The following is a 24,791-nucleotide window of genomic DNA, read 5'->3' as shown; positions in this document are numbered from 1 at the left end:
TTATGAGATGCAAGGACATAACTCCAAGTTTTGAAATTAGGACTGCGTAATTTAAAGTCATAAATATTAGCTTTAACTTGTGTTATGTTTCGAGTCAATTTGACCCCTTTCAATTTTTGAGTTGACCAAAGTGCAGGTTATTCTTATTTTTTTTTCCATGACATTTTGTGACTTTTCCTCATCTAGGGTCATAAACTTCTGAGTAAAATCTGGAGTCTTTGATGTGTTGAGGAGTGTCTGCACACAGTTTGTGTACAAAGATGACCTTGGGTCATTTTGACCCAGACATAAAGTAGCCCTTTAAATACAAAATTAGCATGCCTCTTTGATGTGATTTGTGTTGATTGGCTCAGAATAGCTATTGAGAACCAGGTGTGTCTGGAGGAGGGACTTTCCCTTCCCTCTCCTTGTCACTTTTACATGCCCTTTCTGTGAGAGACACATCCAAAATGAGCTCCAGAAGATTTGCAGCTGAAGAAGCTTCATTGCAGATTTTGAATTGGGATAGCGATGTCGACGAAGAAATTTCAGAGACGGAAGATCCTTCAGAGCCAGAGGACAATGCCGTTGATGATCCAGATTGTCATTTTTCCCAAGATGAGGAGGATTCAGAGGATGATTCTTCATCAGATGAAAATCAAGAAACGCAACAATCCTCATCCACAGAGGGGACGTGGACATCTAAAGACGGTAAGATAAGATGGTCATCATCATCACCACACCAAAGCCAAGGCAGATTGTCGTCTTCTAATGTCATCAAAATGACTCCTGGTCCAACAAGATTTGCCGTCACGAGAATTAATGACATTGAGTCAGCATTTCAGCTTTTCATATCCCCACCCATAGAGAAGATAATTCTTGAGATGACCAACTTGGAGGGGAGACGTGTCTTTCAAGAAAAATGGAAACCACTGGATCCAACTGGCTTGCATGCCTACATCGGAATTCTGTTGTTAGCTGGAGTATACAGGTCGAAGGGTGAAGCAACTGCAAGTTTGTGGAATGAAGAGAATGGAAGACCGTTCTTCCGAGCAACAATGTCTTTGGAGACATTTCACATGATCTCTCGTGTCATACGATTTGACAACCGTGACACCAGAGCTGGTCGACGCGAGAGAGACAAACTTGCAGCAATCAGAGATGTCTGGGATAAATGGGTCGAAATCCTGCCTTTGTTGTATAATCCTGGACCCCATGTTACTGTCGACGAGCGCCTCATTCCCTTCAGAGGACGCTGTCCATTTCGACAGTATATGCCAAAGAAGCCTGCAAAATATGGGATCAAAATATGGGCAGCCTGTGATGCAAAATCAAGTTATGCATGGAACATGCAAGTATATACTGGAAAGCCAGCTGGTGGAGCACCTGAGAAGAATCAGGGAATGCGGGTGGTGTTGGAGATGACTGAAGGGCTGCAAGGTCATAACATCACGTGCGACAACTTTTTCACATCGTACCGTCTTGGAGATGAACTTCAGAAGAGAAAGCTGACTATGTTGGGAACAGTCAGAAAAAATAAACCAGAACTTCCCAGTGAGCTTCTGATGATGGAAGGAAGACGTCCGCATTCCTCCAAATTTGCTTTCACTGAGAAAACAACACTTGTTTCTTACTGCCCAAAGAGAAACAAAAATGTTCTTGTGATGAGCACAATGCACAAAGATGCATCTCTGAGCACAAGAGAGGACATGAAGCCACAAATGATCCTGGATTACAACTCCACCAAAGGAGGAGTTGATAATCTTGACAAAGTCACAGCGACTTATAGTTGCCAGCGCAAGACTACCTATTGGCCCTTTGTGATTTTCTGCAACATTGTGGATGTGTCTGCCTACAATGCCTATGTCCTGTGGATTGAGATCAACCAGCAGTGGAATGCCAGCAAACTGCACCGACGTCGACTTTTCCTGGAAGAACTGGGCAAAGCACTCGTCACTCCCTACATCCAGAACCGAGTCAGGCCAGTTCGGTCCTTGGCAGCCGCAGCCATCATCGCAAAAATCCAGGGCAGGGCATCTGACCAACCTACAATGGAAGCTTTCGATACAGGTGCAAAAAAACGCAAAAGATGCCAAGTCTGTTCCTCCCAAGATGACAGTAAAACAAGCACCTCTTGTGTGAGATGCAGGAAGTACATTTGCAGAAAGCACACTGTCACATTCTGTCCATCATGTGGGGAACACTGAAAATGTTGGACATTGACAGAGAAAATGAGGCAAGGCCAATGAAAAGCAATGATCATGAAGAGTGAAAATTTGAAATAAGCAGTTCAATGATATAGTGTTCAAGTTGTGTATCTGTTCTTCTCATCTCTCATAAGTGTGTATGTAATCTAAAATAAAGTTCTGACTAAAGGTTTGACTTCATTTTTGACTGTTTTGAGACGAATTACACAATACGGGTCAAAATGACCCGCAACATCATAAACGTAGTTACTTCTCAACATAATACAAATATGAGATCAAAAGGCATAAATCCAACCTTCAATCACAGCGACACACAGTATGACCCTTCCACCTCTGTGCTTTCTTTTCTGGTGTCATAATGATCCAGATTTAGTCTCATCTGTCCAGATAACTTTACTGTCCTGGTCTTTGTCTACATTCAGAAAAGAGGGACTTTAGACAGCTATTGACACCCAGCGCTGCCGTGCGCATGGAGATTGAGGACCATCTGCAATTTTTGAATGGGAAATCGTAGGGAACTGTAAAGAATTGTCAACAGCTGTGTGTGTCCGTGTTGCCCCATCATCCTCCAGCTCTTGGGCAAAGGTGAGGCTTTCATATTTAAAAGAAGTTGCTGGGAGCCATGCAATTGCAAATCAACTATTGAGCACTGGCCTTTCTGACTTGTTTTTGTTGTAGCTGTTAACCAGGTCTGCTAACCAGTTCCGGACCAAAACCCCTCAGTGTTATTACCTTGAGAAGTAATGAGATATGTTTAACTATAAAACAGGCATTTTATGCTTAAAATGGCAAATATGTTCAAATGTTACTAGTCTTACTAATGGAACAAGTACAGAGGGACATTCACCATCCAGGACTTTGCCGCACTTGGCTCACCTTAGGGATGTAACCAAGTTTGCATTGCAAAGTACAGTTTTCAGGGTCAATCTGATGATGCATTGTCAACACTGCATGTCTGGGAAGCTCATCCAAGATTGCGTGGCAGAATGCAGAGAGAGCCACCGCTGTACACGTTTCCAAGAGAAGTGTTTCTGCCGACATGAAAGCACTGCACTTTACATAAAGCACATCAGTTGTGTCATCATGTGACATTTGCACATGTAAAGTATTGGTCATTATAGTATCATAGGCACATGTTCATGGCATACTAAATTGTTGTTGACTCTTCTGAAAATCGCCTCCTAATCTGGACTTTGTGATTAAACATTCTTAGTTTCCATTCAAACATGCAAGGAAAGGTTTAAATGAATGCTGCCTCTAAAAAGCTTGTATTCCACCATGTACTCTGCCAAATGGAGCGGTTCAGTGTACAAAAAATATTTTTATGACCAACGTTCAAACTAAATGTGACTGTTCACTGATTGCTTAAATGGCCCAGAGTCCAGTCATTTTGGAGTACCAGTAGGCTCTCCACTTCAGTCTGGACTTTATGTTTTCCTCACAATATTTCCTTCTTGCATGCACAACATTACTTGTTGATAGAAACCTGCCTGTTTCTATCAACACTGTCTCTAATTTTATAGAATCTGAATGACATTTGAAAATCAGCTATTCTGTCCAGACTTTTTCTTTTCATATGTCCACTGTTTATCTTGACACATGCAAGATAGACATCAATGTCTGGTGGGAGTATTTAAGACCAGTCACATTACAAAAACAGAACTTTGCTCCAAATGTAAGAAAATACGTAGCTGATCAAAGCTGCTGCACAGGAACCTCTGGAAAGTTCTGCTTGTTCTCTGCATCTGTATATGTTGCTCCTTTTCCTTAAAACACCCATATTAGTTTAAGGGTGTGTATGATTGTGTGACCAGGGTTTTCCATCTTCTTTATGTCTTTCTCAATCATAAAGAAATAATCTAAATAAAAATAAGATTATTTTTAAAAACATGCAAATAAAAATAAGATTGTTTTTTATTTAGTTCGAACAGGATAAACATTGTTATTTTTCCATAAAGGTTTTTCATTCAAAGCCTCATTTATTTACAAAAACCTGTAGCTTTGACAGGAGTGTATTCACTGTTGGGAGCCATTTTACGCACACATTTATTTCATATTTTTATGTCTGAAAACATTCTTATATGGAACAGAATGTTGTGAAAAATGATCTGTTTTGTTCTTAATGTAGGATCGTTTTGCTTCAATAGACAATCTTTGAGGAAAAGATTTCTATTCTGAAGGATTTTTGTTATTTAAAACACGGATTGTGCGGTGTGTGTTTTTTGTTAGAGTCATGTGAAATCAGCATCAAGGAGGCACCATAAAAGAGCCCCTAAATTATTTAATAAGGTTGGCAAAGATGGAGTCCAGATGAAAGGAGAAATAGACTGAACGCAGTTTGAGTTTGTGACTCTGACTAATGATAAGTTGTTTTACTTAAAGTTAGAACTGTGACTGAAGCGTCCGCTTCCACGACTTGTGACGGCTGAACAACATCAGTGGTAGACTTGTGGTTGTCTATAAATAAAATCCCAGTTGGACGGTCACAGCTTAAGTGCTCTGTGTCCTGCACAACAAATCCATTTAAGAGTCTTTTGGAGCTTTTACAGCTATCTCCCTCGCCGTGGCTCATGCATTTGAGCTCCTGCTGCATGCGAGAGGACAGGAAAACCCCCCACACTGTCAGGAACCAATGGAGACGAGAACACTGAGAACGACAGCACTGCCAGACCTTTTCACAGCACTTCAACATGTGGGGGGAAGGAGAGCATCTGTAAACGACAGGCTGTGTTTTAACAGCATTACTACTGGGCCATGAGACCCAGTTGTAATTGAATCTTTGATTCAATTTTGCCTAATTTCTTTACTCTTTTCAACGTTTGTGATATTCCTGCTACTTTGAGGACATCAGGCAATCCAATATTTGGTCGGATTTAATATTTGCCAATTTGGCGGGCAGAGTTTCCTGCTCACTATGCCTGGTTGCAAAATAAATACAGGTCCTCGTTCAAGTTGATGGCTCATTAGTGGCTCATAGAGCTAGACCTCTGAGTCGCATAATGCCATGTTTGTATCCCAGAAAAATAAGAAATTGTGGCCTACTGTTTATGCATCTAAGGAATTTACTTTGATCAGCGGTAAAAATAACTAAAAAGAATTTAATTTTTAAGGAACCGCTTGAAGGCATCTTCAGTTTTGCCCCTTTTAACATTATTTTAACAGTGATCTCTTTGTGCGTGTTTTTTCCCCAACTGAGTACATGCACACAGTTTACTGCGATAAAAGGCAAATTTGTTTCTAGGATTTTTACAAGTTTTTACTAATCTAAAGAGTGACGTGTTCAAGAAGGGGAAAAATAACCTCCAGATCCTGCAGACATGCAACCAAAAGCTGGCTTTTAAAATCATTGCAACTGTCAAACAGCCGTGTGTTTGACGAAACAAACCGTGCATGATAAAGATGCAACTGGAAAATGGAAGAACGAAAGCTCTGAAAGTGACATGAAATCTATCAACAATCTAAGAATGTGCACCAAAAACTAAATGCTTATAAATATATATATATATATTTTTATCTGTGCAAGATGACTGAACATTTTGAAGATTGCCTCTCATGTGGATTTCCTCTTGAATGCCACTGCTGCTGCACACAGATCAATAATTAACAGCACCTTATCTCAGCCTCATCCCGCAACTACAGAGTGAAATAATTGAGAAACTAACTTTAGTCCAGACGAGCTTTTGATTCACTTTCGGACTTTCATTCTGATTAATTCACTTTTCCTCTTTAGAGTTAATTTCGATCCAGAGCAATATTCTAAATATCTTTAATGACCTGATTGGGATCTAATGATGTAGTTTAAATAAGCTTAATGATCGAACGTAGAAAGTGGTCTGATGTTTAAAAATACAGTTTATTTTATTAAGTGCAACAATGCTTACACTTTCAGCTCTTTTTTCCAATTAAATATTTCAGGATTCTTTCTTCATGATTTTTAGAAAACTTACAGACTGAAAGCGGTTTGTGATAGAGCTTATCACAGCCAACTCGCCGCCCCTGGATCTTTTGTTATCTCATTGGAGATCTTCACCTTCCTCCTTACACTCCTTCTTTCTTATCTGTTCATTACTTTATAGATGGTAACAATGTGTCATAATCGCCACCATTGTAAGCTCCAGCAAGCACCTCATAAACTACGGATTCACTCCGTCTTTCACACACTCACTTGTTCACCTGGGTAACAGAAACGTTTCCAGCTTTGACTCATTCCTCGTTTGTTAGTTGAATCTGACCATAAAGCCTCTATGGTCAGAGGTTTTGACATGAATGTTTTGAGGTATTCTGCATTTTATGACTTGAATTTGCATATTTCTATTGCACATGAAGACACAATTTTTATACATGCATCACATTTCAATTACAGCTGCCATTGACTTTCTGTTCTGTTTGTCTGTCTGCAAGCTAAATTCTCTGGTAGCACTCACAAGCTCCCAGATATGTTTTATTGGCCAAAAGACATTTGATATAAGTTGACTTGCAATTGAACAGGTTCTGGCTCTTTCTTAAACCGAAGTAAAAGAAATAAAATAGCTCAGAAAATGGGACTCAGCTGTTTCAAAATCAGTGAAAGTCACAGAGTTTGGTTTAAATACAGAGCGTTCTGCGTTCAGGCAGCCTAATGCTCTTGTAATCTTTGGAAGTGGCTTATATGTGTTCTTTAAGCAGTTTGACCAACAACAATAAGATCTAAAAAGCAAGTTTTGTTCTTCTTGAGCAACTCTTTACATCAGTGCAACAGTTTGATCCACAAAATGAATAAAAATGCTTTTCACGTCTAACAGAGACCTTAGCTCCTCACTGACAACTCAGTGTAATGAAGGTCTTCATTGCCTGGATGGAAAACTCTTAAAATGTGTGTTGAACGACTAAAGAGACAGATACAAACAGGGTGAAGTGTGCAGATGGCACTCAAAATGAATCATTAAATTACTCTCCAGCACCCTCTGGTGGTTCATAGGAAATATAGCTGGTCATGTCACGTGACCTGAGTGAAGTTGGCCCTCACCTTCCTCAAATCAGGCAAAATTGGACAAAGTGCAGTAAATGTCCTGGGAGATGGCCTTGCTGACCTTATATTTCATAAAAACAAAGAGGACATGAACAGCAGATGGCGCTGCTGTCCAAATCCTCTCTGACTGTGGAATAAACTTCACACTGGACTTCAACCGATGTCGATTCTGTGCCTTTCCACTTTTCCTTTAGGTTCTGGGACCTTGATTCCCAAATTAAAGTGAAAATGTATTTTCGTTGATAAAGGCAAATGGGCAACTTTATATCAACTTTATACTCATGATGTTGTCAGATTACTTTACAATTAAGAGTCTTCAGTCAGAGGCTTCATCAAGTTTGCTGTAATGCAGACTGCTACAACAGATCCTGTCTAATAACCCTTTGAAGAACCTTGAATGACATAATATTTAAACATATTTTACATAATCTTAGGATCAATAAAGTATTCTTGAATTCAAATTGAATGTATGTCTGTTGAGACTCCAGTGGTTCTCTGCACCTTCTGAATCTTTCCCAAATTCTTTACTGGGCTTTGTTCCACAATCCTGACAAAACAGTGACTGTCCCAGACAGTTGTGCACATCGTCCTACCACGCTTTCTTTCTTCCACTCAACTTTCCATTAACACGCTTGCATATCCAGCCTTGTGGCGTGCCCTTCAACATTTTCCTGCATAATTGTCAAGATAATAAAAACAGCTCATTGCATGAATCACAAATATTAACGAGTTGGGTTTTTTTTACTTTTAGACAATCTTCTAATTTATGTAAACCGCTCCTCGTGCTGGCTTGCAATCCGAACAGCTCGCAGGTGTCGTAGCAAACACCGTTTGACTCCCATGATGTGTCGGATGAGCGAGCGCGCGGCTGACGCGTCACGTGAATGTCAGCACGTTGGACAGCAGCTCCGGCCTCACGCCGCCCACAGAGGATGGAGCGAGCGGCGGGGAGGAAGTTCCCGTTCGGAGGAGATGGAGACGCGCTGCGGGCTCCCATTGGGGTGAGGAACCGAGCCGGTCCGAGTCGCTGAGGATGGCGCGCGGCTGTTTGAACCGAGTCGCCGCGGACCGCTGCTGCGTAATTTCGGCACGTCGTTTCGAGCTCGGAGGAGTCCGTCCTCTCTGCTGGCGGCGCCGGGATGGCTGCGGGGAGAGCTGACGCCGAACCGACGTCCAAACGAAGAACGGAATCGATTTAAAAGGCAGAAACTTTGCGACCGAGAGCTGCTTCAGGAGGACGAGGTGCGGGAGGAAGCCCGCAGACGCAGCAGGGCAGCTGATGGACGCCGCCGCGAGAAACAAAGGACTTCAAGCCGCTCTCCTCCTAATGAGAAACATGAATGAGTTCTCATTGACCCGTGTTGATCTTCTCATTCAGGCAGGGTGTATTTTGAGGGTAACACCTTGGACAGCTCTTCACTGTCACTCAGAACCTCTACTGAGTCCCGTTGGACCTGCCGGACCGCTGATGGACGACCGGTCCATTCTGACTGCAAGCGGCTCGGGATCCTGGTTCAGAGCTCTGTAATTGAATCCCGATAGAAAACGCCTCCATCCATAAAGAAAAACAGTCACCCTTCCTCATTGGTTGGACTGCAGTGCACATGCTATAACAACAGGATATGCAAAGAGCCGTGGACTGATCTACCAGCCTATCATGTCTCAAGCAGGCTTTTTTGTAGTTTTATAACGATGCAAACTGCTTAGTGTGATAAATTCCACAATAGTAGACTTAATAATAACAACAATAATTGTGATGTTTTAAAGAAACAACAACAAAAAAGGGGGTCTGTGCTGTGAAGGTACTGAGATGTTCAAGTATCGTCCTGGATCGGTTTTCAGTCAACTCAAAGTGTTGCTGCTGATGCACTCGGATTCGAGCAGCCGGAGGACTGACCCAGGCACCGACCCAGAGCAGAGCAGGATGAGAGGCTTCGCCATCGCAGGCTGTGGCTGGCCGCAGATGAGCTGCTCCCACCGGGACGACGACGAGGAGTACTACGGGCCCCGGCCACGCAGCCTGGCCCCTGAGGATAAAGAAGGAGACAAACCCCAGGGAGCAGGAGGTCTGGAGGCGTCCTCCCTGCCGAGTCTCTCTGAGAGCGGGGTGCAAGCACAGCAGTGCAGGATCTGCTTCCAGGGGCCAGAAAAGGTGAACTTTTGTGTTTAAGCACAAGTCAAGCGGGGTAGGTCATTGTTGTTGTCATTATCAGGAAAGTGTTTCCAAGTGGTTAAATGAGGTTAGTTAAGATGAACGGGTTTGGTGGTAGAAGGAAAGTAACGTGGTCTTCTTTTTTTTTTTTTTTGCACAAATAAAAATCTTGACACACCTCCAATGCATTTGCATTCAAACCCCCTTTTAATCTGACAACCTCCCAAAAGTAAAATCTAGTCTCTAGAGTCAACAGAGATGTGACAAAATTTAAATAAAATTATATGGACTGTTTAAACCATCGTCCTGATGGTGCAGAGACACAACAAAGACTCCAAACGTATCCAAGATTTTGTGTGTGGTTGTTTTCATCTGTAACACTCCATGCAACGCGGCCCAATTTCAAAGTAAAGTCACATACTGACTAAGATTAAACCAAACTGAGCATTCAGTTGTGATCTAATAATAGCTGCAGGTAGACAAAGAACTTCTTTTAAGAATAGTCTGAGGAGAAAACTCAGCATCACAGAAACCACCAGAAAGCAGAACAGAGCTCTTATCTTATATTTTCTGCAAATTCATTTAAAAAAAAGTATCATAGTGACTTGTATTTTTGTTGTAATTAAAACAGCAAGTATTTTGAGATCTGGAGAAGAACTTTGTTTTGTTTTTTTTGCCTTTATCTCTTAGTAGATAAAGCTTAAACTCAATCATATTGGATTGAGGCAATCTGTGAACAGAACTGATCAAGTTTTACATTAGACTTCATCTAATGCATGAATGATTTAAATCATTTTACTGCAGCTGTGGTTGTTTGTTTGGGTTTGTTGTCTAGAAGGTGAACCTTCACTGAATCTCAGGTCTTTTTCCATCGAGCAGCATCCTGTGTTTGAGCTCCAGCCATCTTCCCATCAGCTTTGACCTGCTCTTACTTGAGAATGTGTGAAAAACAGCAAATGCAAAGCAAAAATACGTTCCAAATCCCATTTCCACAAAGTGTTGGTCTGAACTTGTGAGAAGCATGCGCCGCTGCATGCGTCAGAAAGTTTTAGTTTCCTCTCCAGGTATAAAACTAATTAAAGACCCTCACACATCCCCCGGAGTCAGACAGAAAATAGAGCTGTCAGGCTGAGAGCCTTCAGGGAGCTGAATGATTACAATGACAAGAAAAAACACTACTCCAGATGTTTTCTGATTTCCTTGGAGGACTAGGGGAAAATATCATGAGATGAGGCCAAATGTATTTGTGTGAAGGCATTCAGGAGCAGATGCATCGTGAATGCCTCGCAGCGACGCTTCTATCTCAATCTGTTTTTAAATCTGCAGCCCCGGGTTCAATTCTTTAACATTTTCTATAGATTATCAGTTGAATTCAGGCGTGAGCTTTGACTTTTATCATGTTTATCTAAGCCTTTGCACTGTGGTTCTCTGGCTTTGTGCTTTGAGTTGTTGGGCTAATGGAGGATGAACTTCAACCCCAGTCTCAAACTTTTTACAGACTCCAGAAATGCATCGACACTGGCAGATTTTTTTTTTTTCAACTAAAGTTTTATTCATGTAGCGCTTCATAGCAGCAAATAGCACTTTGCAACATGCACAGATGACACAAAGAAAACAAAAAAAAAATGTTAGAAACTTAAAAAGTCAAGTTATCAACAGTGATTAGAATTCAACTCAAAGATATTCAATCAGTTAATCAAAGAGTCTCTTTAGATGATCAATGATCTAATGTAGAGAGGGAGACTGATCCAGACACCGCAGAACGCAAACTGTCACCAAGTATATCTTACTGCATTTAAAATAATGCAAGTAATATAAAAGTAACTTTTCAGCAACATATAGAAGCCTGCTTTAAGTAAATAATTCCTTAGCATTGTTGAAAAAGTTCTTGTTCTTATTGGCAGATAAATTAACTTGTAACATGGGAAAATTGTCTTGTTATAAATTAAATAATCTGGCAATGGGACTAGAACTTTTTTTAACAATATTGAGGAATTGTTTACTTATAACAAGCTTCTGTATCTTATTGAAAAGTTACTTATAAATCAGTTTTGTCTTACTTCAAGTTTGCTAAGATATTTGCACTAGAAACTAGACCCAAAATACTTGGTGAGATTTTGTGTTTTTGCAGTGGGAACAGCAAGGACCTTTTGGTTATTTGACCTTTTGGTTCTGGATCCAATGTTCATATATACTTACAGTAATTTACCAATAGTCCAAAAATAATCAAAGAAATGCAACCATCTTCTATTAAGACATTTCCCGGCATTTATGATCCCATATTGTGATGGACTGCAGATCGGCACTTCACTCATTTTTAAATGTTCAGCACTTTTTTGTGACAATTACCTTCCTGGAAAAGAAGAGAAACGAAACCTTCTGCGGCTGTCAAAAACACGGTAAAACAAATCATGTTCAAGGCAGTTAAGAGAATGACAGCGAAGCCGCTCTGAAGAACGTTCCTCTGAAGAGGAGGACGAAGCTGTCGGAGAGAAGACGGCGAGTCAACCACATCTGAGGGCTCTGAAAATAGATGCGGGATTTATCGTCACTGATGAAGATCATTTATCACTGTGAGTTACAGCCACAGAAAAATGAGGCTGTTTTAAACACAGAGAAGGTGGGAAACTGTAGTTCAAATGAACTTTTACACGTCAGTCTATTTCTGTCCCGTTTAATTGTATCTAAATAAAACGATTCACTGAGAGGGAAAGAAAATACGGCCGAATGTTAAAAACTCCCATTCAATCAAATCCGAGCTTTATTGGCCAAGATTGTGTGCTCAAACAAGGAATCTGACTTCTGTTTCAAGCACTCAAATAGGCATTTAGTATAAATATGCAAGATAAATGATTAAAGTGACAGTATGTACATGCACAGCCATTATTAAACATTTACAAAGAAACTAAAAAAACGGACAGGAGGTTGTGAAAATGCAAATTTGGTTATTTTATTTCTCAGTAGTTAATTACCCACCTCCCAAAGTTGTTATTGTATTCATCATAGTGACAGTCTGGGGACAGAAACTGGCTCTGTTTTCTACAAATAATATTTATGTTCTGCATATCACCAACCTGACGGTGAAAATTCAGCAGTTCATGTTTCATGTATAGTTTCTACAATTCTGATACTCCTGATGTTGAAATCCTTAAAATAAGCAATTGCTCTTAATAGTCCCCAAATCTCCCTCTTGAGCCTTGTTCATCACAATCTCAGCTAATTTAGCTTTTCATTTGCTCTGACTGTTCACTATTTTCTTGGATCTTTTTCCATCTCATGCAGTTCGAAACACATCTCAACCTTTATAGCAGGTTTTCTTCTCTTTTTCCCCATTTTGAATAGTCACTAAATCAACCAACACTGCATCAAATTCCTTACAACTCTGAATTAACTAAAACAAAATGTTTCTGCTACATTTATTTTATAGGTTTTTCAAACACATATTTTACATATCAGGGCTTTTGTTTGTGGTTTCCCAAAGAGCTGAAAATTGTCGCTTGCTCTGCATCTGTGTATTTAAATGTTTTTATATGCAGATTTGATTAAAAGCATCTGTTTTTTGTTTTCTTAATTGAAACTCCTACCTTATGGACGAACTCTATTCAGCGTCCACAGCTGGTGAATTTCCCTGTAATACTGCCAACAGTATGTAAAGTTATGCTTGAGTTATTTATTTGTCTGTCTTCTTTTATATATGTTTGGGTTTTATTTTTGTTTTTTTCTCAACGTTTCAATAGGCAACTCAGCTGGTGGTCTCATGCAGTGGCCTGTCTTTGTCCTGCAGGGGGAGCTGTTGAGCCCTTGTCGCTGTGACGGTTCTGTGCGCTGCACTCACCAGTCCTGCCTCATCCGCTGGATCAGTGAGAGAGGCTCCTGGAGCTGCGAGCTCTGCTACTTCAAGTACCAGGTTCTGGCCATTAGCACCAAGAACCCGCTGCAGGTACACACCCAGAACAAGAGGGGAGATCAGTTCATGAAGATGTCAGGTTTTGAATTTGGACAACCGGGTTGCATCTCAGAAAGAAAACATTTTTCAGTATTTGAGTGGTTGAAGAAAAAACAGAAAATATAGCCATCGCTGTGTGAGAGTCAGTGATCACTAAGTTGACACAGTAGCGTTTACAAAAAGCAGTAGAGTAAATTACTTCCTTGTGCCATTTTGCCAGATGTATTATATGTTCAGACAAATTAGGTTAAAGAACATTCAGAAATACACTTGGGTCATGGTTCAGCCCAGTTTGTTGCAGTTCCAGTTGGTTTAAAATTGTTTCATCGTCCCTGTCTTGAAGCGTGGCGTAGTGACGGGTTTACTGGAGGTCTTGCTGACATTTATGCCACATGCATTGTTAAATGTGGTAGCGGTGGCTTCAGGGCAGTAAAACAAAGCTAAAATTAAAAAAAAGAATGTGGGGTATTGTCTTTTCCACTCCAAAAATGTTAATCAATGTAAAAGTTCTATTGAAATAAGATAAATTTATGGTATGCATTTTATTACCCTGTCTTGTTGCATATTGCTTCATCTTTGCCTCTCTCTGAAATGAGAGTTTGTGACACAGTGGCAATTAATAGGTAATTTGGATAACTGAAGCTCTTGTGTAAATGAAACCATGATAACTCTGAACAAGTGGCCTGTTAAGCCTTATGTATATTAGAGAGACATTAGGGGTAGGTTCTCATCAAATCCCATTTTGACAGGTACCTTTGACCTCTATTTACCCCCCCCCCCATCATCCCCCCCCTCCCCCTCCTCCTCATCCTCCTCCTCCTCCTATTGATTTTTATCTTTTTTAAAGAGTAATACCAATACAACAACAGTTATTTAATCAAGAAAAATGTATATAATTATATACTATGCCTACTGAAGTTTTAAATAGATTTGGAATGGAGATGTTACTTCTGATTCTGTGCCTGGCCTACGACTGGGGTCTGAGCTGGGGGGCTTGATCAGTGACATATGGTCTGTGTGTTAGGTTTTTCTGTTTTCTCTCTGCTGAATTCAGAAAATGCCGTATGTCTGACTTTCTTTTTAAGAGTAATACAGCACCCAACAACAGTTATTTAACCAAGTAAAATGTATTTAACCAAGTAAAAATGTATATAATTATATACTAAGCCTAGTGAAGTTGAAATAGATGCCGGAGATGTTGCTTCTGATTCTGTGTCTGTGTTCAGCCAGGCCTACAACTGGAGGTCTGAGCTGCGACACGCAGGGCCTGCGAGAGAAGGAATGTAGTAGCTGCATACTTGCAAACTTTGCAGGATGCAGACAGAATGATAAATTAGCCACCTCGGGGGAATTCAGAGCAAGGCCCTCATGAACCCTGCTGGTTCATGAGGGCAAACCAGACCACATGTTTTTTTTTTGTTTTTTTTTCTCAGTTTATCGCTCTTTGTCTAAAGAGTAATTACCTTCAGTTATCTGTGAGCGACACACGCTTTAAACACATTTGAAACTCATAGATTTTTCTGTAACACTCACTAGTGTGATACATTTCAGTAAATGTTTCTCATTTGTACATGTACTTCTTAAGAATATGTGACTGTTTGTAAGCAGGCCAACGGGAGGTTATTCAAATTAGACTTTTAACTTTCCTTGGTTAAAGAATTTGTCCAGAATTTTCCAAAATTTATCCTCGCATCATTGTAAATGCTACTTTCGTTCAATTTTTTTTCCTGCTGCTGAATCAACACTGATCTTCCCAGAGCTTCATGCTTTCTCCAAAATATATAAACACATTTGAAACTCATACATTTTTCTCTGTAACACTCGCTAGTGTGAAACATGTCAGTAAAAGTTTCTCATTTGTAAATTTATTTCTTAAGAATATGTGACACTTATTAAACAGACCTTACTGAGACTACTCATATTTAAGTTTTAGCTTTCCCTAGAGTTGAAAGTTTTTTTTTTTCTCTCTTTCTTTCTTTATTTTTTTTTAACACTGCACAACTACGCTCCGACATGGTAAATTATTTTGTTACCTTTATCATTATCCACTACTTTTGTCTCTAACTTATATGCTGTATGTTTCTCGGCCCAAATGATGCTTTTTTCCTCCATCCATCATTTTACACACTTGAGTGTGTTCAGTAACAAAATGTAGTTGTTGAATTTTCCATTACTGAAGCTTATAAATGATCAATGTAAACTTTCAGTCTGTATTCAGATAGTGAATACAATTCATATTATTTAGATTGGATGTTTTAATGCATGCACTTGGATTTCTATCGATTTATTGAATAATAGTCTGCGTAAATATTTATCAAACTGAATGGCCAATAAGGTTTCATATAATTTTTTTAGTTTGGTTTTTGTTGCACAACTTCAAATATATGCTGGCTATCAACCAACCATTCAATCAGTGATTTTTTTTCTTTTTTTTTTTAAAATAACCCCTCTCACATCTTCTGACAACTAGCCCCAAGTTATAATAACATTAACTAAGTTTTGCTAATGGTGCACTTTACCTAAAAACAAATATTAAAAAAATAAAACATACTCACTACACAGCCCCTTCTCCCAGAGCTGGTCACAACATGGTGATTGTTTTTTTTTTTTTTTTTTTACCGTTAAAATTATCTACAGCTTTTGTTCCTTGCTTCTCATGATGCTATCTGTTCACTAATGTTCACTAATGTTCACCTCTTGTAAATGATAAGCTTATTAACGAACAATATGAACCATCAGCATGCGTTAAAGAAGATCATATCAGTCAGATGAAGTAAAAATATCATGATACTCAAAGCAATCAAAAATATATTGATCTGAAAGGTAATTTCTCCTTTTCAGGGAGCTTAGACTGAATGAAAGGAATTATTGAAATACACGACAAAATATTTAATTTGCAGAATTCCGATAATAGAACTTCAACTATGAATTGAAAGATTACATTGTATTTATTAACTGAAGATCACTTAATAAATCAACTGTTAATTAGTCATCATACTATGTAAATGACTAACAAATTTGAACAAACAAGAAACTTGACTACCTCAAGGGATTTCTCACATTGGAGAATCAACTGTCTGATTTTCTTTAGCCCATTAAATTTAACCTTACCAAAGCTCTGCAGTAAAGCAAACGGGTACTTAGTTTGAAGCCTGAATCAGATGCCTTCAGCCTTCTGCTGAACCTGGACTTTGGCCGCTCTCAGTGTAAAATAAAACATCAGACTTTTTTAAAAAAAAAAAAAGTCCAAGTGAACATCACTTAATTATCATCAACTAGTTGTTTATACTCATCTTAAACCATTGGCAGGAATCTTTGGATAAAACACACAAACAATTTTTAAAAAAAGCTTTATCAGTTAATCTATTTAAATTGAGTCCACGCAACAACTAAAAAAAAAATAAAAAAGTGAACTATATGAAAGTAGTGAGGATTTTGTGTGCTAAATGTTTCACGTTTTAACATGCCCAGCACACCACACCATTTCTGCTCAAGCAAACCACAAGGTTTTGAACAGGACAACTATGTCCCAAAAAAAAAAAAAATGAGACCGTGTATCTTTATTGTATGTAGCAAATATATTGCTGCTGGTGCTGCTGCTGCTGTAGGTAGAAAATAAAAGAAGTTTTTTGCAGAGAATAATATTCTGGATGATTTAAGAATATTCTTTGCCAAAATTACACAGTGTAACTACACTTGTATTTTATATGTTGCAGTAACTGAATCTTTTGAGGCAATTGGTTTGCATAAATTTAAGTAAATCCAACCTATTTTCCTGTTCTACATACTTAGCTAGCAATTTGCCAGTTAGCTTCCCAGTCTGAATTTCTGTGCAACGTCTTTATTCAGTCAACTCTTCTATCCTGTACTCCAATTCTATTCCAGAACTCTGATATTCTACATCCACTCTGTGAATGTTTTGCTTGCTTGTTGATCTTCAGCATGCTCTTCAGGCAGTATCAGGTTTCTCTTACTTTAAACCGCCCAACTTGCACCTGATTGGCACTTTAGCCTTTTGATTCCCTCCCAGTGAGGCGGTGCTTCACAAAGCAAATTGATTGTCAATCTGTTGCTCTCTGCCTGGTGGTTGTTTCAGAAGATGAGGAAACATGGTGACTGAGGTTTACAGCCAACTAGCCAGATTATGCAGCTTTTTTTTACTAGATAGCGGTCCTAAAAACTACATACCTTTAAAATATGAACAAATACGTACAATTCCTTAATTATTTGATTCATGGGTGATACAAGTTTGGTCATTTGGAATGCAACTCAAGGACTGTGGCTTCTTAATGTAAGTATTTCTGCTACTGGACAAGAAACAAGGTTAAAAGATGACAGTTGTATTTACTGAGAGCAAGACTATGTCTAGTTATCAGGACAGACTGAGAACTGTAAAAAAAAACTGTTGGATCCATATGACACAATTATGATCTTAATATGACAGAGGAGGGAACCGGTTATCTGCTCCAACAATGTATTAGCCTTCAAGGAAATCATTTTGGATGCAAAGAGCAGAAATATCTCAACATCAGATTATTATTATTGTTTTTACTCTTATATCAGTGATTTAAAACATTTTTTAAATTTTTGATACCATGCGGTGCCATGCAGTACCATGTGGTCGACCGCAAAGTTGTGCGTGAATGTAAAAGTCAATTATTTTTGTCACCCAAAGAAAATTGTAATGTGTTTATTATGAGTAGGATTAACCGAGCTGAAGGGAAAACAAAGAAAAAAGGAGAAATAAATATTCAGCGATACAGAATTGACTCAGCAAATATGAACCTAGGAAATTATTGAAACCTTCAAGAATTTTATGTGGCGTAAGATATTTAAGAAAAATAATCCTGATTCCATACTCATGAATTTCTTTATCTGGTTGTTATCTCTAAAATACGTTTTTATGTTGAACCCCAGACATCTCACCTCTTTCCCACAGTTTTTTTACACTTTGTTCCACTACTTATAGTCAATGTTTTAAAAAAAAAATAAAAAACCCAGTACAGAGTTTTGAAGCGATGGAGGAAATTTACGTCATATGGAACCTGTTGAACAAAGTGCATCTCATCCCACAGGTAAGAACAAAGTTACAGAGAAATATAGTATGTATTTAATTTAATTACATTTTGCTAAGGCTCAGGTTTCTGTTCAGGTTTCTGTTCAGGTAGCAGCAGCAGCTCCAAAGAGAGGCTCTGCCTCGGTGTGGCCGTATCTTTGGGAATCCTGAACGTTTTCCTTTTGACCGAACTCATCGCCCTCAGTGTACACAGTGAGTCTTGTTATAGTCATCTTAAAGATGTAAAAATGAGTACATTTTATGTTTCTGTTATAAAAAAAATGTCATTGATTCCTTTCTGAAATCGAACTGATGAATTAGCAAGGGTATAAAAAAGAATAAAGCTTGGTGACTCAAAGTGATGCAGAGAGCTGAAACATTACGCGATGTTACATGAGTTTGAATTATTTTCAGCAATGCTTGCATTTGCAGCATTTAGGGTAGAATGTCTCCTCTTTCTTTTTTTTCAAACGATTTTCTGTTCAGCGTTACCTCAGTGAAGTTATCAGTGAAGTTATCAGTGAAGTTAGCGTTCACGGAGGGAAACTTGTTGCTGTTCTGCTCAGTCAGAATGTTGCTGATGTCAGAAAAATCTGCTGTCATGTCATGAGCTGGAAACAAAATAAATAAATAAAATCAACAAACGTGTTTGCAAAAACAAGTTGCATCGTATTTTCACTTAAGACTTACAAAATAATTTCATGATTTTGGCAAAAGTGCCAATCAGGTGTAAAATCTGCTGTAGAATTTAAACTGAGGTAACGCTGAACAGAAAATCGTTTGAAAAAAAAGAAAGAGGAGACATTCTACCCTAAATGCTGCAAATGCAAGCATTGCTGAAAATAATTCAAACTCATGTAACATCGCGTAATGTTTCAGCTCTCTGCATCACTTTGAGTCACCAAGCTTTATTCTTTTTATACCCTTGCTAATTCATCAGTTCGATTTCAGAAAGGAATCAATGACATTTTTTTTATAACAGAAACATAAAATGTACTCATTTTTACATCTTTAAGATGACTATAACAAGACTCACTGTGTACACTGAGGGCGATGAGTTCGGTCAAAAGGAAAACGTTCAGGATTCCCAAAGATACGGCCACACCGAGGCAGAGCCTCTCTTTGGAGCTGCTGCTGCTACCTGAACAGAAACCTGAACAGAAACCTGAGCCTTAGCAAAATGTAATTAAATTAAATACATACTATATTTCTCTGTAACTTTGTTCTTACCTGTGGGATGAGATGCACTTTGTTCAACAGGTTCCATATTGACGTAAATTTCCTCCATCGCTTCAAAACTCTGTACTGGGTTTTTTATTTTTTTTTTTAAAACATTGACTATAAGTAGTGGAACAAAGTGTAAAAAAACTGTGGGAAAGAGGTGAGATGTCTGGGGTTCAACATAAAAACGTATTTTAGAGAAAGCAACCAGATAAAGAAATTCATGAGTATGGAATCAGGATTATTTTTCTTAAATATCTTACGCCACATAAAATTCTTGAAGGTTTCAATAATTTCCTAGGTTCATATTTGCTGAGTCAATTCTGTATCGCTGAATATTTATTTCTCCTTTTTTCTTTGTTTTCCCTTCAGCTCGGTTAATCCTACTCATAATAAACACATTACAATTTTCTTTGGGTGACAAAAATAATTGACTTTTACATTCACGCACAACTTTGCGGTCGACCACATGGTACTGCATGGCACCGCATGGTATCAAAAATTTAAAAAATGTTTTAAATCACTGATATAAGAGTAAAAACAATAATAATAATCTGATGTTGAGATATTTCTGCTCTTTGCATCCAAAATGATTTCCTTGAAGGCTAATACATTGTTGGAGCAGATACCGGTTCCCTCTGTCATATTAAGATCATAATTGTGTCATATGGATCCAACAGGTTTTTTTTACAGGTCTCAGTCTGTCCTGATAACTAGACATAGTCTTGCTCTCAGTAAATACAACTGTCATCTTTTAACCTTGTTTCTTGTCCAGTAGCAGAAATACTTACATTAAGAAGCCACAGTCCTTGAGTTGCATTCCAAATGACCAAACTTGTATCACCCATGAATCAAATAATTAAGGAATTGTACGTATTTGTTCATATTTTAAAGGTATGTAGTTTTTAGGACCGCTATCTAGTAAAAAAAAGCTGCATAATCTGGCTAGTTGGCTGTAAACCTCAGTCACCATGTTTCCTCATCTTCTGAAACAACCACCAGGCAGAGAGCAACAGATTGACAATCAATTTGCTTTGTGAAGCACCGCCTCACTGGGAGGGAATCAAAAGGCTAAAGTGCCAATCAGGTGCAAGTTGGGCGGTTTAAAGTAAGAGAAACCCGATACTGCCTTCAGAGCATGCTGAAGATCAACAAGCAAGCAAAACATTCACAGAGTGGATGTAGAATATCAGAGTTCAGGAATAGAATTGGAGTACAGGATAGAAGAGTTGACTGAATAAAGACGTTGCACAAAAATTCAGACTGGGAAGCTAACTGGCAAATTGCTAGCTAAGTATGTAGAACAGGAAAATAGGTTGGATTTACTTAAATTTATGCAAACCAATTGCCTCAAAAGATTCAATTACTGCAACATATAAAATACAAGTGTAGTTACACTGTGTAATTTTGGCAAAGAATATTCTTAAACTCATCCAGAATATTATTCTCTGCAAAAAACTTCTTTTATTTTCTACCTACAGCAGCAGCAGCACCAGCAGCAATATATTTGCTACATACAATAAAGATACACGGTCTCATTTTTTTTTTTTTTGGGACATAGTTGTCCTGTTCAAAACCTTGTGGTTTGCTTGAGCAGAAATGGTGTGGTGTCTGCTGGGCATGTTAAAACGTGAAACATTTAGCACACAAAATCCTCACTACTTTCAGATAGTTCACTTTTTATTTTATTTTTGTTGTTGCATGGACTCAATTTAAATAGATTAACTGATAAAGCTTTTTTTTTAAATTGTTTGTGTGTTTTATCCAAAGATTCCTGCCAATGGGTGCTGTATTACTCTTAAAAAGAAAGTCAGACATACGGCATTTTCTGAATTCAGCAGAGAGAAAACAGAAAAACCTAACACACAGACCATATGTCACTGATCAAGCCCCCCAGCTCAGACCCCAGTCGTAGGCCAGGCACAGAATCAGAAGTAACATCTCCATTCCAAATCTATTTAAAACTTCAGTAGGCATAGTATATAATTATATACATTTTTCTTGATTAAATAACTGTTGTTGTATTGGTATTACTCTTTAAAAAAGATAAAAATCAATAGGAGGAGGAGGAGGAGGAGGAGGAGGAGGAGGAGGAGGAGGAGGAGGAGGAGAAGGAGGAGGAGGAGGGGAGGAGGAGGAGGAGGAGGAGGAGGAGGAGGAGGAGGGGGAAGGGGGGGGGGAGAAGATGGGGGGGGGGGTAAATAGAGGTCAAAGGTACCTGTCAAAATGGGATTTGATGAGAACCTACCCCTAATGTCTCTCTTATATTTATTTTTATACCTTGAATTGAATTTGAAATAAATCAAGCTCAGGTTGCCAGTGTGTGCACCGTACTCTCTCTCTCTAAAGCAGAAAAGTTTTGCTTCAAAATGGATCGAATCTCATTGCCCCAACCCCCCCGCCCCTCACTCCACCGCCCCCCCCCCCCCCCCCCCCCCACACACACACACACAAACCTCTCAATTTCACCACCACCATGATAAACAAGAATTTCACTAGACAATAGCCTTTCTTTGTTCATTATGCATACATATACTGTACATAGATTGAAAATTGTTGGGTTTTTTTTTTCTGCATTCTGTCTTTCTCTCTGTCTTTGAGTCCAGTGGCAGGCCATTTCTCTGACGGTGATTGAAAGGGTGCAGATTGCTGCCATTGTCCTGGGCTCTCTCTTCCTATTTGCCAGCATTTCCTGGTTGGTGTGGTCGTCGCTCAGCCCCTCGGCCAAGTGGCAGCGGCAGGACCTTTTGTTCCAGATATGCTACAGCATGTACGGCTTCATGGACGTAGTGTGTGTAGGTAAGAGATTGGAGCTCTCTGCTGCGTTTTGTGAAAGTTTTCAGACGTGTTGAAGTGCTTCATAAGTTTTTATTTCAGTCACAAACATCAGTGTAATTTATGATATGAGAGACAGATGAATCAGTTGACCCAGCAGCAATTAACTCAACTCCACAAATCTGGTCTTTATGGTAGAGAAGCTGTATGTGGTAGGAAACTAACGCTGCACACCAGCCTGAGCAAATCCTCCTGACTGTGAAACATGGCAGCGGTGGCGTCATGCTGTGGAGATTCTTTCCTTCGGCATGGGAATTGTAACCGGTTAGAGTTGACAGGAACATTAATTGAGCAAAACCGAGACAACCTTGAGGGGAAAATCTGCTGAAGACAGCAAAGGACTTGGGACTGGGAGAAAGTTTCACCTCCAAACATCCAGACCTATGATGGGATGTTTTAGATCAAAACATGTTCATGAGTTAGAGTGGCCCAGTCAAAGTACAGATTAGGAATCAGTACTAATAATGTTGAAAATGATTGAGCTGTTGCAAAAGGAGGATGGGCACGAATATCTGTCTTTACATAAGACATGACATGAAAGAGCAGCATAGGATAGATCTTCAAACTGATTTAATAAAATTTACATGTAAGAATTTTGGAAAACAATGAATCCTTGCACTTTACAGCCATGTTCTATTTTGTGGTACTCTACACAGAAATCCCATGTACTGAATTGAAGTCTGGTAGCAGTAGTTAGCTTCTTCCACTAACAACAAAAATAATCAAACTCCGCCAGTTTTCCAGTTTCCAACTAGAACACAATCAATTTTTAAAGCAAGCACTAACAGTGAACTGCGCTCCTCTGCATAAAGGGAAAGTTTTACAAAATTATTAAAATATTTCCTCCAGCTCAGGAGCACAATAACTTAAATTAATCTGTTGAGGATGAAGAGTTTTATGATTAGTTGTTCTCTCAAAATGTTCTGTACTTGTTTACAAGTCTGAGTCCACATTTAAGTGACAAACACTTATTGTATGTTGAAAAATTATTTGTCTGGCTGTAAATCTCCAAAATTCAAACCCGGTACATGACGTACCTTCTGTACTTTTTAGTGCTCTTGTTGAACAATAATTCTGTTTGTAAGACTATTTCCTGCCCCAATCTCTCCCGACCTTTTGCCCTTACCACCCAGGCCTTATAATCCACGAAGGATCATCTGTTTACCGGATCTTTAAGCGCTGGCGGGCGGTGAACCAGCAGTGGAAAGTGCTGAATTATGAGAAAACCAAGGATCTGGGCGACTCCATCAGTTCAAGCAGCAAAACCGCCGGTCAAGTTGAAAGGAACTTTTCAAATGGCATCGCGGCCGACGGGCGGAGAACGAGTCGACACGTCAGGGCTATCCTCACCCACCACTGTGGCTACACTATCCTGCACATCCTCAGCCAGCTGCGGCCCTCGAACCTGCATGGTGCCAACCAGGAAGTGGTCATGAGAGTGACCACGGTGTGAAGTCATGCTGCGGTCTTTGAAGAGGAAATAAAAGTGCTGATGAAATAAAATCCTTACGTGCCATAAAAACTACCTGAGACTGAAGTGGTAAGATGTGCTCTCAGGTTCGTCCTGAGCCGTGACGAACCGTCTTTTTCAGACTGAGTAAAAACACATGACTGGAAGAAAAAAACATTGATTTGAATTGTGTCCTGGTCTGAATAAGCATGAAAAAAGAGAGTCAAAGGATGAAGAAAATAACATTTCCAAATTTTGTTCAATAACACCTTTTCTGAACGCATCCATCCTTCCTTTCTTCCTTCTTCCCTTCAACATATTGAAAGCCAGCCCGTGGCTGAAGTATCTTCCAAAGCCTCATGGTGAGGGGCAAAGGATACAGAACTGTGGAAAGTCACGTTTGGAAAAGTCTGGGATTATTCTCCAAAAACCTGGGCAAACTTTTTATTTATAAACCCTGTGACAATTTTTACCATAATAAATGTCTCAAAATGTGACTTTGACTTTTTTAAAACTTTATTTTATATATATATATAAAAAGGGCAAAAAAGACATGTCACAGATATTAATATTGCTCCCATCCTTTCCCTCATAAACTGTACTTTCACAAAGAAGCACAAGCAAACACTCCTAAACGGTTTAACGGTTTACACCCACCTTCAGAAAAAAAGTTGATGTGGCATATTTGTTAAAATGTTTTAAACTGATGTCTGTATTAAAGTGTATGTTGACTGGAGGACAAATATGCCAGTTTCATGTTGTTGTTGGGTTTGATGGAGAAAACTTTCATCTATTAAAAGGCCTTAAAATAGTTTTATGTTTTTAACCTTTTTCTGTCACTAATGTTAAATCAGCTTAAACACTTTCTGTGTCAGCTCAGGTATGACCGGAATTATTTCTGTCTACAGTGTTTTCTTGTGTGGCATCATCAAAAAAA

General features: G+C 39.1%; 2 protein-coding genes across 2 annotated transcripts; both read left to right on the top strand.

Annotated features, from left to right (window-relative positions):
• Positions 1-215: 215 nt before the first annotated feature.
• On the top strand, positions 216-2,333 carry LOC129358300 (piggyBac transposable element-derived protein 4-like). Its single transcript, XM_055027241.1, has one exon. The coding sequence runs from the start codon at positions 450-452 to the stop codon at positions 2,184-2,186; it is 1,737 nt and encodes a 578-aa protein (XP_054883216.1). The 5' UTR covers positions 216-449; the 3' UTR covers positions 2,187-2,333.
• A 5,782-nt stretch (positions 2,334-8,115) lies between these two features.
• On the top strand, positions 8,116-24,665 carry LOC129358304 (E3 ubiquitin-protein ligase MARCHF9-like). The gene is made up of 4 exons (XM_055027245.1): positions 8,116-9,346; positions 13,131-13,286; positions 22,176-22,368; positions 23,538-24,665. Exons 1-4 carry the CDS (start codon positions 9,005-9,007, stop codon positions 23,855-23,857), a joined length of 1,011 nt encoding a protein of 336 aa, XP_054883220.1. The 5' UTR covers positions 8,116-9,004; the 3' UTR covers positions 23,858-24,665.
• The last annotated feature ends 126 nt before the right edge of the window (positions 24,666-24,791 follow it).

The sequence above is a fragment of the Poeciliopsis prolifica genome, unplaced genomic scaffold, assembly GCF_027474105.1.
Source record: "Poeciliopsis prolifica strain line A6 unplaced genomic scaffold, Auburn_PproV2 SCAFFOLD003, whole genome shotgun sequence".
Taxonomy (NCBI): domain Eukaryota; kingdom Metazoa; phylum Chordata; class Actinopteri; order Cyprinodontiformes; family Poeciliidae; genus Poeciliopsis; species Poeciliopsis prolifica.
The sequence above is the reverse complement of the archived record's forward strand: the minus strand, read 5'-3'. Positions and strand labels throughout refer to the sequence as shown.

Coding starts and splice junctions, on each gene's coding strand:
- LOC129358300 (XM_055027241.1), top strand. CDS start 450: ATGAGCTCCAGAAGATTTGCAGCTGAAGAAGCTTCATTGCAGATTTTG.
- LOC129358304 (XM_055027245.1), top strand. CDS start 9,005: ATGTTCAAGTATCGTCCTGGATCGGTTTTCAGTCAACTCAAAGTGTTG. Junction 9,347..13,130: donor GCTTCCAGGGGCCAGAAAAG/GTGAACTTTTGT, acceptor TTTGTCCTGCAG/GGGGAGCTGTTGAGCCCTTG. Junction 22,369..23,537: donor CATGGACGTAGTGTGTGTAG/GTAAGAGATTGG, acceptor CTTACCACCCAG/GCCTTATAATCCACGAAGGA.